This window comes from Aricia agestis, chromosome 9 (assembly GCF_905147365.1).
Source record: "Aricia agestis chromosome 9, ilAriAges1.1, whole genome shotgun sequence".
Taxonomy (NCBI): Eukaryota; Metazoa; Arthropoda; class Insecta; order Lepidoptera; family Lycaenidae; genus Aricia; species Aricia agestis.
This window is the reverse complement of record NC_056414.1, coordinates 14,716,929-14,728,858: the sequence shown is the minus strand read 5'-3', so window position 1 is coordinate 14,728,858 and position 11,930 is coordinate 14,716,929. Positions and strand designations below refer to the sequence as shown.

The 11,930-nt window shown below is 35.4% G+C and overlaps 3 protein-coding genes across 8 annotated transcripts in view; 2 read left to right on the top strand and 1 right to left on the bottom strand.

The window, feature by feature from the left end:
• Nucleotides 1–11,930, bottom strand: part of LOC121730070 (solute carrier family 12 member 4) — a 371,671-nt gene that overhangs the window by 126,221 nt on the left and 233,520 nt on the right. The gene's annotated exons all lie outside the window — the stretch shown is intronic.
• Nucleotides 1–11,930, top strand: part of LOC121730093 (trypsin CFT-1-like) — a 68,862-nt gene that overhangs the window by 21,701 nt on the left and 35,231 nt on the right. The window lies entirely within an intron of this gene.
• Nucleotides 4,959–11,158, top strand: LOC121730096 (trypsin, alkaline C-like). Its single transcript, XM_042118942.1, has 4 exons — nucleotides 4,959–5,025; nucleotides 9,463–9,631; nucleotides 10,235–10,490; nucleotides 10,862–11,158. The coding sequence occupies exons 1-4, from the start codon at nucleotides 4,977–4,979 to the stop codon at nucleotides 11,156–11,158; spliced, it is 771 nt and encodes a 256-aa protein (XP_041974876.1). The 5' UTR covers nucleotides 4,959–4,976.

Below are 11,930 nucleotides of genomic sequence, written 5' to 3'. Positions count from 1 at the left end.
TGTTTTTACTCCGTGATCGCAACTCCGTCCGTGTCAGTCCGCACTTCGAATAAAGCGTTTTTATGCTCAAGTGCAATCTCGTCAAAATCGCAAGATCTAGCCTTTTTTTCGTCCGAGATCAATCTCGCTAAAAAAAGCCGATATCTCGCGAGAACGAGATTGCATTCCCTACCTACAGCATAATATTGTATTTTTTAGAGAGTCAATTATCAGAAGAGTTTCTTTACATGTACACGGATATAAGAAAATACTTTTATTATTATGATTAGGCATGTCAAATATTTGGTTATCTTATCTCTTTAAACGAGCAATCCCGGATGTATATATATATATATATATATATTTTTTGTGTTTTATTGAATACCGAGCAAAGCTCGGTCAAATAGCTAGTAATTAATTAATAAAATTAGAATTGATGTCCACATTTGATGTATCAATAAAATAATTCTTAAAATCATTTGCTATTTCTTGCGGATTATCAATTATATTCTTGTTAATATTAATTTCTTTCATAAATGTTTTGTCATTGCACTGATTAGTAAGTACATTTTTTGATAATGTTCCATGAGGCTTTACATTTATTTTTCGAATTTTCAATATACTTGCTTTGGTAATAATTTTCGGCGTGCCTAAAACGTGTTCTTAGTATTTTTGAATATTTTTTACATCTATTTTTGCTATTTCAGATTTATTCTTATAGTATGTTACTTGTAACTTTTGTTTCGTATTGCTGCTAATTTAAGGCCTTTGGTAATCCAACTAGGTTCGGTTTTCTTATAAATATATGTTTTAAAGCGAATGACAGGAAGGCAAAGTAAGTATAATAATAAAAAGAGGTCATAAAAGTTATTAAAAGTGTCATTGTAATCAGTTATGCGTTAAGAAGAGACTGAATATTATTAATATTCACTCTCATGGCTCGTTATAGTTAAGTATTTATATCCACCAGTAGGTGCGAAGCCGACACAGCCCTTTTTGCGATGCGATAATGTAGTTTATAGGGAAACATTGTTTAAGCATTCTTTTTGCTATTGCACAATTGATGGATACTAGCTATACATTTTCAGTTTTCGCAATAAAACCACATTTTCTAAGAAAACATTGCATAACGATAGCAAAGAAGTGAGTTTTACAAGTAAACGAGTTATTCTCGCGCAACTAATAAAATGTCGAAGTGAACAAGAAAATTGGGGAAGTGGAATTGTGGAAACAAGTGGCGGCGAAGACGTGTGGAGCTGCGGGCTTTTTTCCCGTCTCTGCAACTCTTCAACTTGTCCGCTAGATATAAATTATAGTCGCGTTATAAGTTCGTTTATCATCGTGACGATATCAGTAATTTTGTAATGTCATTAATGATCCACATTTATCACACAAGTTATCTCGCTTCAACTCCAAAGCAGCCACATGTGGCCGCGAGAACAATAGATTTCCAGGAATCCGCGATCGAAGGATTAAGCGATAATCTCCTATTTAGTACGGTACAATAAATTATACCTATGATTTACTTGCGAAAGCGCGCGACTTTGGTCGCAAAACTATTTTAGGAGAGTTTTCTTAATAAGAGAATACACCAGGGGCGAGAGAAATTGAAAATAGGTATTTGAAAATATATTGCTATCTCACCAATCTCAAGTCTCCCACCGTAGAGCGCGATAGAGACAACACGACAAAATTTCTAATAAAAGAATAGAAAATCTTCGATTTGTTGTCCGCTGATTCCTTCTCCAAAACTTAACCAATTTCTTTTTCCATTAAGAATTAAAGCAAGTAATTAATGAACTGTGTTCCTTTGTTTTTTTTTTTTTTTTTGTATATTTTAGTCAGTTTTGTTTTCTGGGTATTTAAACACAGAGGAAAATCTAGCCATTTTTTTGGGTTTTTGGACATTCTTATCTTTTTTAATAATAAAATTATGAAAATAAAAGAAAACATAGGGACATGCTAATAGTGGCCATAGATATTCAGGAAAAAAATCATTACTCTACCGGCATTATCCAGATCGGAGGAAACAGGGGACAACGTTTGTATGGAAAAACGGCGGTGTGTCCTCTTATCGTGCTATGACGTCATTCGTTAGCTTTCTTTTAATTCTTTCCTCTCATGGCGTTTGTTATTATAATTTATTTATAAACTAGGTAAGCTATAAAGTATTTATTATGTTTATGACATCGCGTCATGCCATCCTCGGAATTAAATTAACTACTTTTCGAAATCTTTTAGTAAAATGATAAAAATAAAAAATTTTAACTTGCTTGCTTTGTCAGCACTGAAAAAAGATTCAATTCGGCAGCACAATCCCCATGATCCGCCATTTATGTGATAAATGATTAATGAAGTACTGTTCGACCAATTTTGTGCAAACTTCACAATAAACTATCTACTAAATAGTCCGAACTAATCCTAAATATTTGGTTTGGATAGGTGAGCGCGTTCTTGAATTATAAAATTGCAACGAAAAGTGGCATTGATTGATACAGAGATTTGTATACTTATAGAGATTTGCAGCTTCTATACTGTACTCGGCGAAACGAGGCGCTAGCGGTCATTGACCTTTTTAGTCTAGGCGCTAAATGAAAAATGCTGTATTTACGCACTGTATTTAGAATATCTATACTAATATTATAATTCTGCAGAGTTTGTTTGTTTGAACGCGCTAATCTCAGGAACTATTGGTCCGATTTGAAAAATTATTTTAGTGTTAGTACTCTGGTTAACAAGTGTGATTTTCGTCAAAACCTGATCTTATGCACCGAAAGTTATGATCCTCCAATAATTATGACTATCCGAACTTAAGGGCAACATCCTCCAATATTATTAATTTGGCTTTTACTCTGGTTAAAAAGTGCCATTATCGTCAAAACCTGATCTGATGCACCGAAAATTATGATTTTGGTCTCATGCGATTCGGAATACCATCTAGAACATTCTATCGAAATTACAAGAGGGGCTAAAAAAATGCAAAAGTTATACACAATAAAGTAAACATAAAAAAAAGGGTTTGGGTTTTTTTTTTAATATTTCGAAAACTATTTGAGATAATCAAAATTTGGAAACAGATCCTTAAAAAAGCAGGAAATTTCCTAAAAAATCCTAGATTTTGGAACCTTATCAATAATCCTTATAGCTTCAATTGAGAGACAAAAGTAACGGTAAAAACGCGTGGTTCGGGTTTCGCGTGATTTAATTGGGCACTAAGTAGACATATCAATAAACAATAATCCGTCATCAAAAATAAATTATCACAATTTGTTTAATTGTACTGCTTTTGTTAATTTGTTAATAGTCACCATTTTAATGTTAACATAAAAACTCCGATTATTTCAAAACAATAAATCTAGAAATTTTTATTATTCTTTTGAGTTAAAATCTTAAAAGGGCTTAGAAGAGATATCCGTTAGAAAAATTTAACAATTTTGACTTTTCACTTTTTTATGAACAATCAAAGGCATTCACGAATTTTTCATGTAAATATAGCAATTAGGGTTTTTTCGTCAATGAAAATTATTATTTAAATATTATTATTTATAAATAAAAAATATGTATTATTGTTACAATAACAAAACAAAATAGTAACAATAATTGGATATAAAAATACCATGATTGCTTTATTTACATTACTAATTTTGTAATGTTTCTGAATGTTAATAAAAAGAGTAAAAATAAAATTTTTGAATTTTTTCAACGGGGATCTCTTAAAAGGCCTTTACAGATTAGCTCAAAAGAATATTAAAAATTTCTGGATTTCTTGTTTTGAAACACTCTGATTTTTTATGTTAACATTAAAATGGTGACTATTAACAAATTAACAAAAGCATAACAATTAAACAAATTGTGATAATTTATTTTTGTTGATAGATTATTGTTTATTGATATGTCTACTTAGTGCCCAATTAAATCACGCGAAACCCGAACCACGCTTTTTTACCGTTACTTTTGTCTCTCAATTGAAGCTATAAGGATTATTGATAAGGTTCCAAAATCTAGGATTTTTTAGGAAATTTCCTGCTTTTTGAGGATCTGTTTCCAAATTTTGATTATCTCAAATAGTTTTCGAAATATTAAAAAAAAAACCCAAACCCTTTTTTTTATGTTTACTTTATTGTGTATAACTTTTGCATTTTTTTAGCCCCTCTTGTAATTTTGATAGAATGTTCTAGATGGTATTCCGAATCGCATGAGACCATAATCATAATTTTCGGTGCATCAGATCAGGTTTTGACGATAATGGCACTTGTTGCTCAGAGTATAGCCCTTTTTAGCCCCTCCGCGCATTCGTCGACGTCATTGGAGGGCCGTGGTGCCCAGTATGCAACAATAGCAGCTTCCTCCAAAAGCTCCGCATTCATTCTCTTCAGGGACCACCTTGGGCCGCTGCCGCCCAAGCAGCGATGTCAAATCTGATATAAAGGTGGTCCAATAAAGTTTTAACCCCTTAAAGAACCTGCCAACCGTTGGTTCGACGAGCAATAGAAGGGCTAACCAGGGTAAGGTCCACTATCGACTCTCCCTGCCACCGCACACTGGTGCTGACAGTATCTCTATTGGCGAGTACTAAGCCGGTTTTTGTAAGCCAGTCTGCGACCGCTCTGCCTCTGGCATTCGTCGCCGGTGAACGATATACATACCTAAGCCTTGAATATCAGGTACGGGTGGATCCGGATGCAGATGACGATTCGGATGCGATTTCGATTCGATTTCGTTCCGTTATCGAGTCGATTTCAAAATTTCCACTCTATGGAAGTTAAGCCGATGTTTGCTTCTCAGAGAGTTCTTAATTTCTTATTCAAGCAGGCGAGGCCGCGGGATAAAGCTAGTATAATATTGTAATAAGCTTCCGTTTCCTTAATCTATCTGAGTAATTTATCGTTCGATTACGAGACATTATTTATGGGCCCATTGATTAAAACTCAATATACCAATGAGGCAGTATAAATTGCTGAAATATTTTTTGTAAAGTTAGTGAAGTGCATAACAAAATGCGTGCTGTATTCCTGCTGTTGGCTCTCGGCCTTGCTGCTGTAGCGGGTAAATTGAAACCTATTTTTTTTAATTAGGTAACACTATTTTGGAAGAATTCGACAAATCGACACTATAATTATGTCATTTCAAAATTCTTTAAATTGCATAAAGTTTTATTATGTTGGCTACAAATTACAATGATTCCGTGTACTATTATGACTACCACGGGAGTAAAACACCCGGTTCTTAAATTGGAAAATAATGACTTAATTAAAATCTTAATATTGCCAAAATGGACTCAAAATGTTATTCGGACTTTTAACCCTTAAACAAAATATGCATAAAAACCTCATATTTACTATAAAAATACCTTCTATCATGAAAATTAAATCAGAATCTTGAAAACTCAAGAAATATTACTAATTGTATGAAAAATCTACTAAGTATACTCGTATTGTATACACGGACGTAAAAAAAAATACGGACGGATCGCCATTATGAAATGAGTGAAGCACCCTTAATAAGCCAAGGCGATCATACGTACACATCTTACACACACACTCGCACTGTAATAAGCTGATCGTACCGCCACGTACCGCCATTACGCAATTAGATTGCACCGCTGTGACACGTCTTTGTCATTCATAAATAAAAATGAATATGCCATCTTGTGTTGTAAAATAGTGCAAAAACAATACAACCTTACACAAAAAACATTAAGGAATAACCTTTCATAGGTAAGATAACATATTTTTAAAGTATTTTGATAAAATAATGCAAATACACACACTGGCAAAATTAGCGGAACATAGGTAAAAAGGGCCAAAACTTGAACTCAAGTGGGTCGGGCTGTCTGAAAGCCTTTTTTATAGCTTCTAAGCTCTTTCAAGAAATAAAATATTGAACAAAACTGGCAAGTTGACAGGTTTTTATAGCAATTATGCCCTAATAAGTGTTTTTCGATTATTGACGTTGTAAGTGTTCCTGATAAGAATGGCGTTTTAGCGGGGTGCAAGGTATGCTCAGCTCATTTAATTGTTTGGTTTTTGGAAGAACACATTGCTTAGATACAAAATTAGTGATTTCCCAGCATCTGCGACAGCTAGAGCTGTAACCACGATAGAGAAAGGTCACATCTACCGTTCGGTCAGTCAGGCCTTAGGTGTGTCGGCTTCCGTGGTTCATTGTAACTTTCAACGCTTCAGAGAGACTGGATCTTACGTTCGGAGACGAGAATAAGGCAGATATCGGGTGACAATGGTTCAGGATGACCATTTTGTAAGGAAACAAAACTTAAGAAATCGACCTCAAACTGCTATGCAGATACGAAACCTGTCGGAACAGGTCCAAGATGAACGTGTAAGTGATTGTACAGTAAGAAGAATATTCAAAGAAGTTAAATTAAACTCAAAAGTGCCAGCAAGGGCACCAAAACTTGAGGCAGGACACCGAAGAGCCAGGCTAAGATTTGCGCGTGAACATCAGAATTAGACAAGTGAGTGAAATTTTGTGCTGTACAGAGATGGGAGCAAATTCTGTGTACATTGTATTGACAGGCGATAAAGAATGTGGATAAATCATAAGGAAAGCTACAGGCCATCAAACTTACCGGAAACAGTTGCCTATGATGCAGGCTTCGTAATGGTTTGGAGTTGCATATGATTTGGAGCCCGCATGGAGCTGATGATTATAGATGATGGTACTTCGACAGTACAGGGCTATAGTTCCCACATCCTGGAACGGCATGGTGTGCCTTTTACACAGTTTTAGGTAGTAATTTCAATTTTATGTGCGTCCATAGAGTAAGAAAATCGGGCCTAAACGATGCTGGCGTAGCCCAGGTGGAGAGGCCAGTGTGGTCTACGGATGTGGATCCGATTGAAGACGTGTGGCACATCAATGGGTGAATGGTACGAGTTAAAACTCCAGCTCCAAAATGTGTCCAGGAGCTCGAGTTGGCGCTAGTGGAGGAGTAGGAGAATATCCCACAGGAAATGATTGACAATTAAAATGCAAGCATGGAATGGCGTATCCAGGCCCTCTTGAGATCCATAAAAGGCATTACACGCTTTTAACATGGCATTTCTTTAATAAAAATGGAGAATTTATCTTAAAAACTTACTAGTGAAATTTCAAAGATTTTCTTAATTTTTTGATTTTTGCTGATTTTTTCTATTTTTCACGTTTTTATGCCCTAAATTTATATAAAATTTATTTTTTAATAATCAATTAGTAAATAAATAAATAAATATATAAAAATCAGTGAACAATTTAAAAAAAAATGAAAATTTTGTTATGTTCCTCTAATTTTGCCGGTGTGTTTATTAATTCAACTTCAACAGATCAGTAATGTCCATAACAAAATGGGGAAATTTTCCCCAAACCGGGGAAAATTTTAAATTATTTTTAAATAATTAAATAATTTTATTAGTATCATGTAAGTATTTAGCATACTATTGACCAGTATTAGGCAGGAATACAATAATAGGGGTGTAGACAGTAAACGAAATCTAAAACAAATTATTGTTTTTTTGAGAGTTTGTATTATAGAATTACCGAAAATGGATATATTTTACTTAACAACTTTATAATATTTTTTATATTTAATCTGTATTATCATGTGATCGCAAACAACCATGACAGGATGTGACATCACGATCACTAAAACATTGTGTGTGACAGTGACATTTCGATGTCAAACCCATACAAAGATTTTTGTTGTTTGGAGTACCGTGACGTCATAGCGACGCCATCATGACCTTTAGCGCTTTAGCGAGAAATTTTAAAGCTAAATTTAATAAGTGGTTTTTTATTGAAATAAGAGTGTATTTATTTTTTATACATATTTTTAGGTGTAACAAAATATGTACATCTGTAAAATAAATATATTTCCTAAAAATAGTCTACACCCCTATTAATTTCTTAACTAACAAAAGTGGATATAATTGTTGTTTGACAACCTCCGTGGCTCAGTGGGTGGGCTGTCGGTAGCTCAAGCCGGGGGTCGCGGGTTCGAATCACAAAAAGTTGGAAAAAAAGGAACAAAAAGTTTTCAAAGTTCCTGGGTCATGGGTGTGTATTAAATATGTGTATCATATAATAAAAATCTTAAATATATGTATAGTATAACAGTATCAAATATATTTCCGTTGTCTAGTACCCGTAACACAAGTCCTTCAGGTACTTAGCCCGGGGTCAGACTGACGTGGTGTGAAGCGTCCATAGATATTATATTATAAAATTGTTGTCTTAGATTTTCTTCAGTAGTAGGGGAGGGAAGGTGCTATTTGTACCCGAGCGTCATTGAGACCTAGTAGGAATGAAAATATTGAATGAACCTCTATACCAGGAATAAAATTTAACACCATGTTAGGTGATTTGATTTGACGTGAGCGCATGGTAGAACTCTCGATAGCTCTAACAGGCCGTTAACTGATTTAACAAGCCATTATTTATTTAACATTGCTTGATTGCTTGATGAAACGGGTTACGGGACCTAAGTATCTTATATTTTTTCGTATATAGGTTTCGTATATCGGTTTTCGATAAATCTATCTAGCTAGGAATTATTTTTAGAAAATGTCATTTTATGCATGTCTTATCGAATACCGAGCGAAGCTCGGTCAAATAGCTAGTAATAATTTTATTATTGTAAATGTTTATACATACTCATTATTACTTGTAATGTTATGTAAATAATATACTTCTCTGTAGTCTGTACGTAACATGTGTTTTTTTTTCTATCTATAGTGTCATAAAAATTATATTTTCATTATGACATCTTTAACAACCGCTTACATTTCTGAAGCGAAAAAAACATAAAAATATGTTTAAGTATAAAAAATAACATTTAACTTGTCTGAGTTTACAAAAAAAAGTAGGGAAATTTTACAAATTTATGATTTATATGGCAACCCTCATATCACGCACACGTTCTACACGGGCGGCCATAACTAGGCTTCACTCGTGATTAGATAAGGTTACGTCCGTATTTTTTTTACGTCCGTGATTGTATACAAAAGTGTTTGAATTTATTGATAAGTCGTATTATTTTTTATAATCATAAAACAGACCGCAAATATTTTTGTGCATCTTAATGCACAAAAATATTTATGAACTTATAAAAAATATTATAATATCTTCTTTTTTTAATTGAAATTGTCATAAAATTTGTATAGTAAAAAGTTTTTGTGTCACGAAATAAATTATCCATAAGGCAAAAAAAAAACAATTTTATATCATAATAACGTAAGCAAAATCGAAATAAGCCTAAGCTTAGCCTAAGCCTTACTTTCTAAAAAGTTCAGCTTGACAGCCTTTTTTGGCGATAATACTTCATGCATCACTTAGTGAATGACTTTTTCCTGTGGATGGACCACAGGAAAAATCAGACTTGTCGATGTCCAAAGTAGTTTTTGAGACAGCCTATCCTAAATGATACATAACAACTCTCTCTTAAGGGTTAAAATTGACGATTTGTAAGCTAACTCAATGTATTTTCAGCTGTCCCGCAAAACCCACAAAGGATTGTGGGTGGATCAGTCACCAGCATCTCCGAATATCCCTCTATTGTGGCTCTGCTGTTCTCCTGGTCAGGAGCCAGCTACACCCAAATATGCGGTGGTACCATCATAAACAACCGTGCTATCCTCTCGGCTGCTCACTGCTTCGAGTAAGTTAACTTTGGAGGTAAACTTAAATTTAACTAATTATTATAAGTGAGAAAGTGATTTTTATCCCACTTTACAGCAAAGAGCTTGGCCCATGATGGACCAATACAAATGATTACGAAGAAGGCGAGGGGCTTGTTTTGTTAGCGAGGCGTGTTGTGATTGTGCATATTTTTATAAACAGCTTCTCAATCATGCCTCCAATCATAGATAATACAATAAAATATACAGAGACCTCTAATAATTATAACTATCCCAACATAAGGGCATCATCCTCCAATATTATTAATTTGGCTATAGCTTAGGAGCAATTAATAACTTTATTTCCGTGGTGCTCCCTTCTTTGACTGTCGGTCATTGCAACTGTGTGCTGTCTCTCGTTTTTATGGGGAGGGAAATTGGAATCTTCCTACTGCTCCTATTTTTTTCCTATTAATTTCGTTGCGGTTAGCATGTCCCTCGGGCTCTCTGAGATCATATCAAAGGGTTTTCGTGGTTGGATACCGCTGTCGATCCTGGTGACACAGGAGATACAGTGGTGGGCCAACGCCCGCTTAAAAAACAAAGGGAAACATACGCCTTTACGAGTATTTTTTTCTTAACAGAGGTGATGCAGCCTGGCAATGGCGCATCCGTGTCGGTTCCACCAATGCCAACAGCGGCGGAGTCGTCCACAACACCAACAGGATCATAAACCACCCCGGCTTCAGCCGCTACACCATGAACAACGACATTGCAATCCTGCATTCCGCCTCCGCCTTCACCTTCAACAACAACGTCCGTGCTGTCAGCATCGCCGGCCCCAACTACAATCTCGCTGACAACCAAGCTGTTTGGGCTGCAGGATGGGGAGCTACCAGCGTAAGTTTAATTTGGAATATCTTACGTCTCTATCCTTCCCAATTTGAAATGCGAAAGCGTGTTTTTTTTTCTTCAATGAAATAAGGGGGCAAACGAGCAAACGGGTCACCTGGAGGAGAGCAACTACCGTCGCCCATGGGCACTGGCAACATCAGAAGAGGCAGGTGCGTTGCCGGCGTGTCAGTCTGTTGCCTCTTTTCGCTTAGATATCTAAAACCACTGAATCGGAAAAGGTCATAGAACAGCTTTCATGAACATATAATTTAAATGGTAAGGGGGACCGTCTGGTAATATTTAGTTAAACTAATCAACATAACTGGGGTTAAAATAGAAAATAAAATATTATTAATATAAAATATATGTTTTTGCAGTTCGGAGGCCCCAGTTCTGAGCAACTCCGCCACGTCCAAGTCTGGACCGTAAACCAGAACACCTGCAGGTCTCGCTACTCCGAGCTGCGCTACACCATCACCGACATGATGCTGTGCTCCGGCTGGCTCGACGTCGGCGGTCGCGACCAGTGCCAGTATGACTCCGGTGGTCCTCTCTACCACAACGGAATTCTTGTCGGTGTCTGCTCCTGGGGCGAACAGTGCGCTCTCGCCCGCTACCCCGGCGTCAACGCCCGCGTCTCCAGATTCACCGGTTGGATCCAGAGCAACGAATGAACTGCTACTAGCACAATTAATGACGCCCCTGTAACTGTTCAGAAGACCTTGACAATCGTATTCTTTGTGATGCTTTTAACAAACTTTTAAAGTGAAAGAATATGCAATTTAAATACTTATTATGTTTCCTTTTTTACTGACCCTTTGGTGCTTTCTTTTAAATCTTTAGAAAGTCCACATTAATTACAGATGCAGATTATCCTCTCCTAAACATATAGGGTTTACCTACTTCTGAATTTCAAGGCAATTCTTTAGTATTATGATTGAGGTACCTATCAAATTTTAAAAATTATTAAAAATGAACTAATAACTACATAGACAACATTAAAATTATATTTACCATGAATTACAATTTGCATACTCTCTATTAATGAAGATATTTACAGAACCAATTAAATATTTAGAGAAAATTAGGTCCGGGTGGATTATTAAATTTATCATTACCGCACAAAAGATTTTAAAGGAATTTTATTCGTTGATGTATTTAAAGGATTGACTACTTAATAAGAAAGGACGATTACAACAGTGGGGCTAAAATGGTCACTATAGAGAATCATATTAAATATGATTAAATTTTTTTAATCGCAAATTGGTCACTCTGCGTGCATTTCATATTATATCTTAAGTAATTGTACGCAGCGGCCGTTTCGCTGTTTCGCATCAAACGGATATTTTTTTTTACAGTACGTCCACTGATTTGGCAGCGTATGGATTACCGACTAGCCAGTATGTTTAACTTCAAATTAGTCCAAACAAATTTCCTAAGTCAAAA

Bases quoted from the DNA above. Each gene is read 5' to 3' on its own strand.
- LOC121730096 (XM_042118942.1), top strand. From the start codon at position 4,977: ATGCGTGCTGTATTCCTGCTGTTGGCTCTCGGCCTTGCTGCTGTAGCG. The intron at 5,026-9,462 runs GTAAATTGAAAC...ATGTATTTTCAG, and splicing joins CGGCCTTGCTGCTGTAGCGG to CTGTCCCGCAAAACCCACAA. The intron at 10,491-10,861 runs GTAAGTTTAATT...ATGTTTTTGCAG, and splicing joins CAGGATGGGGAGCTACCAGC to TTCGGAGGCCCCAGTTCTGA.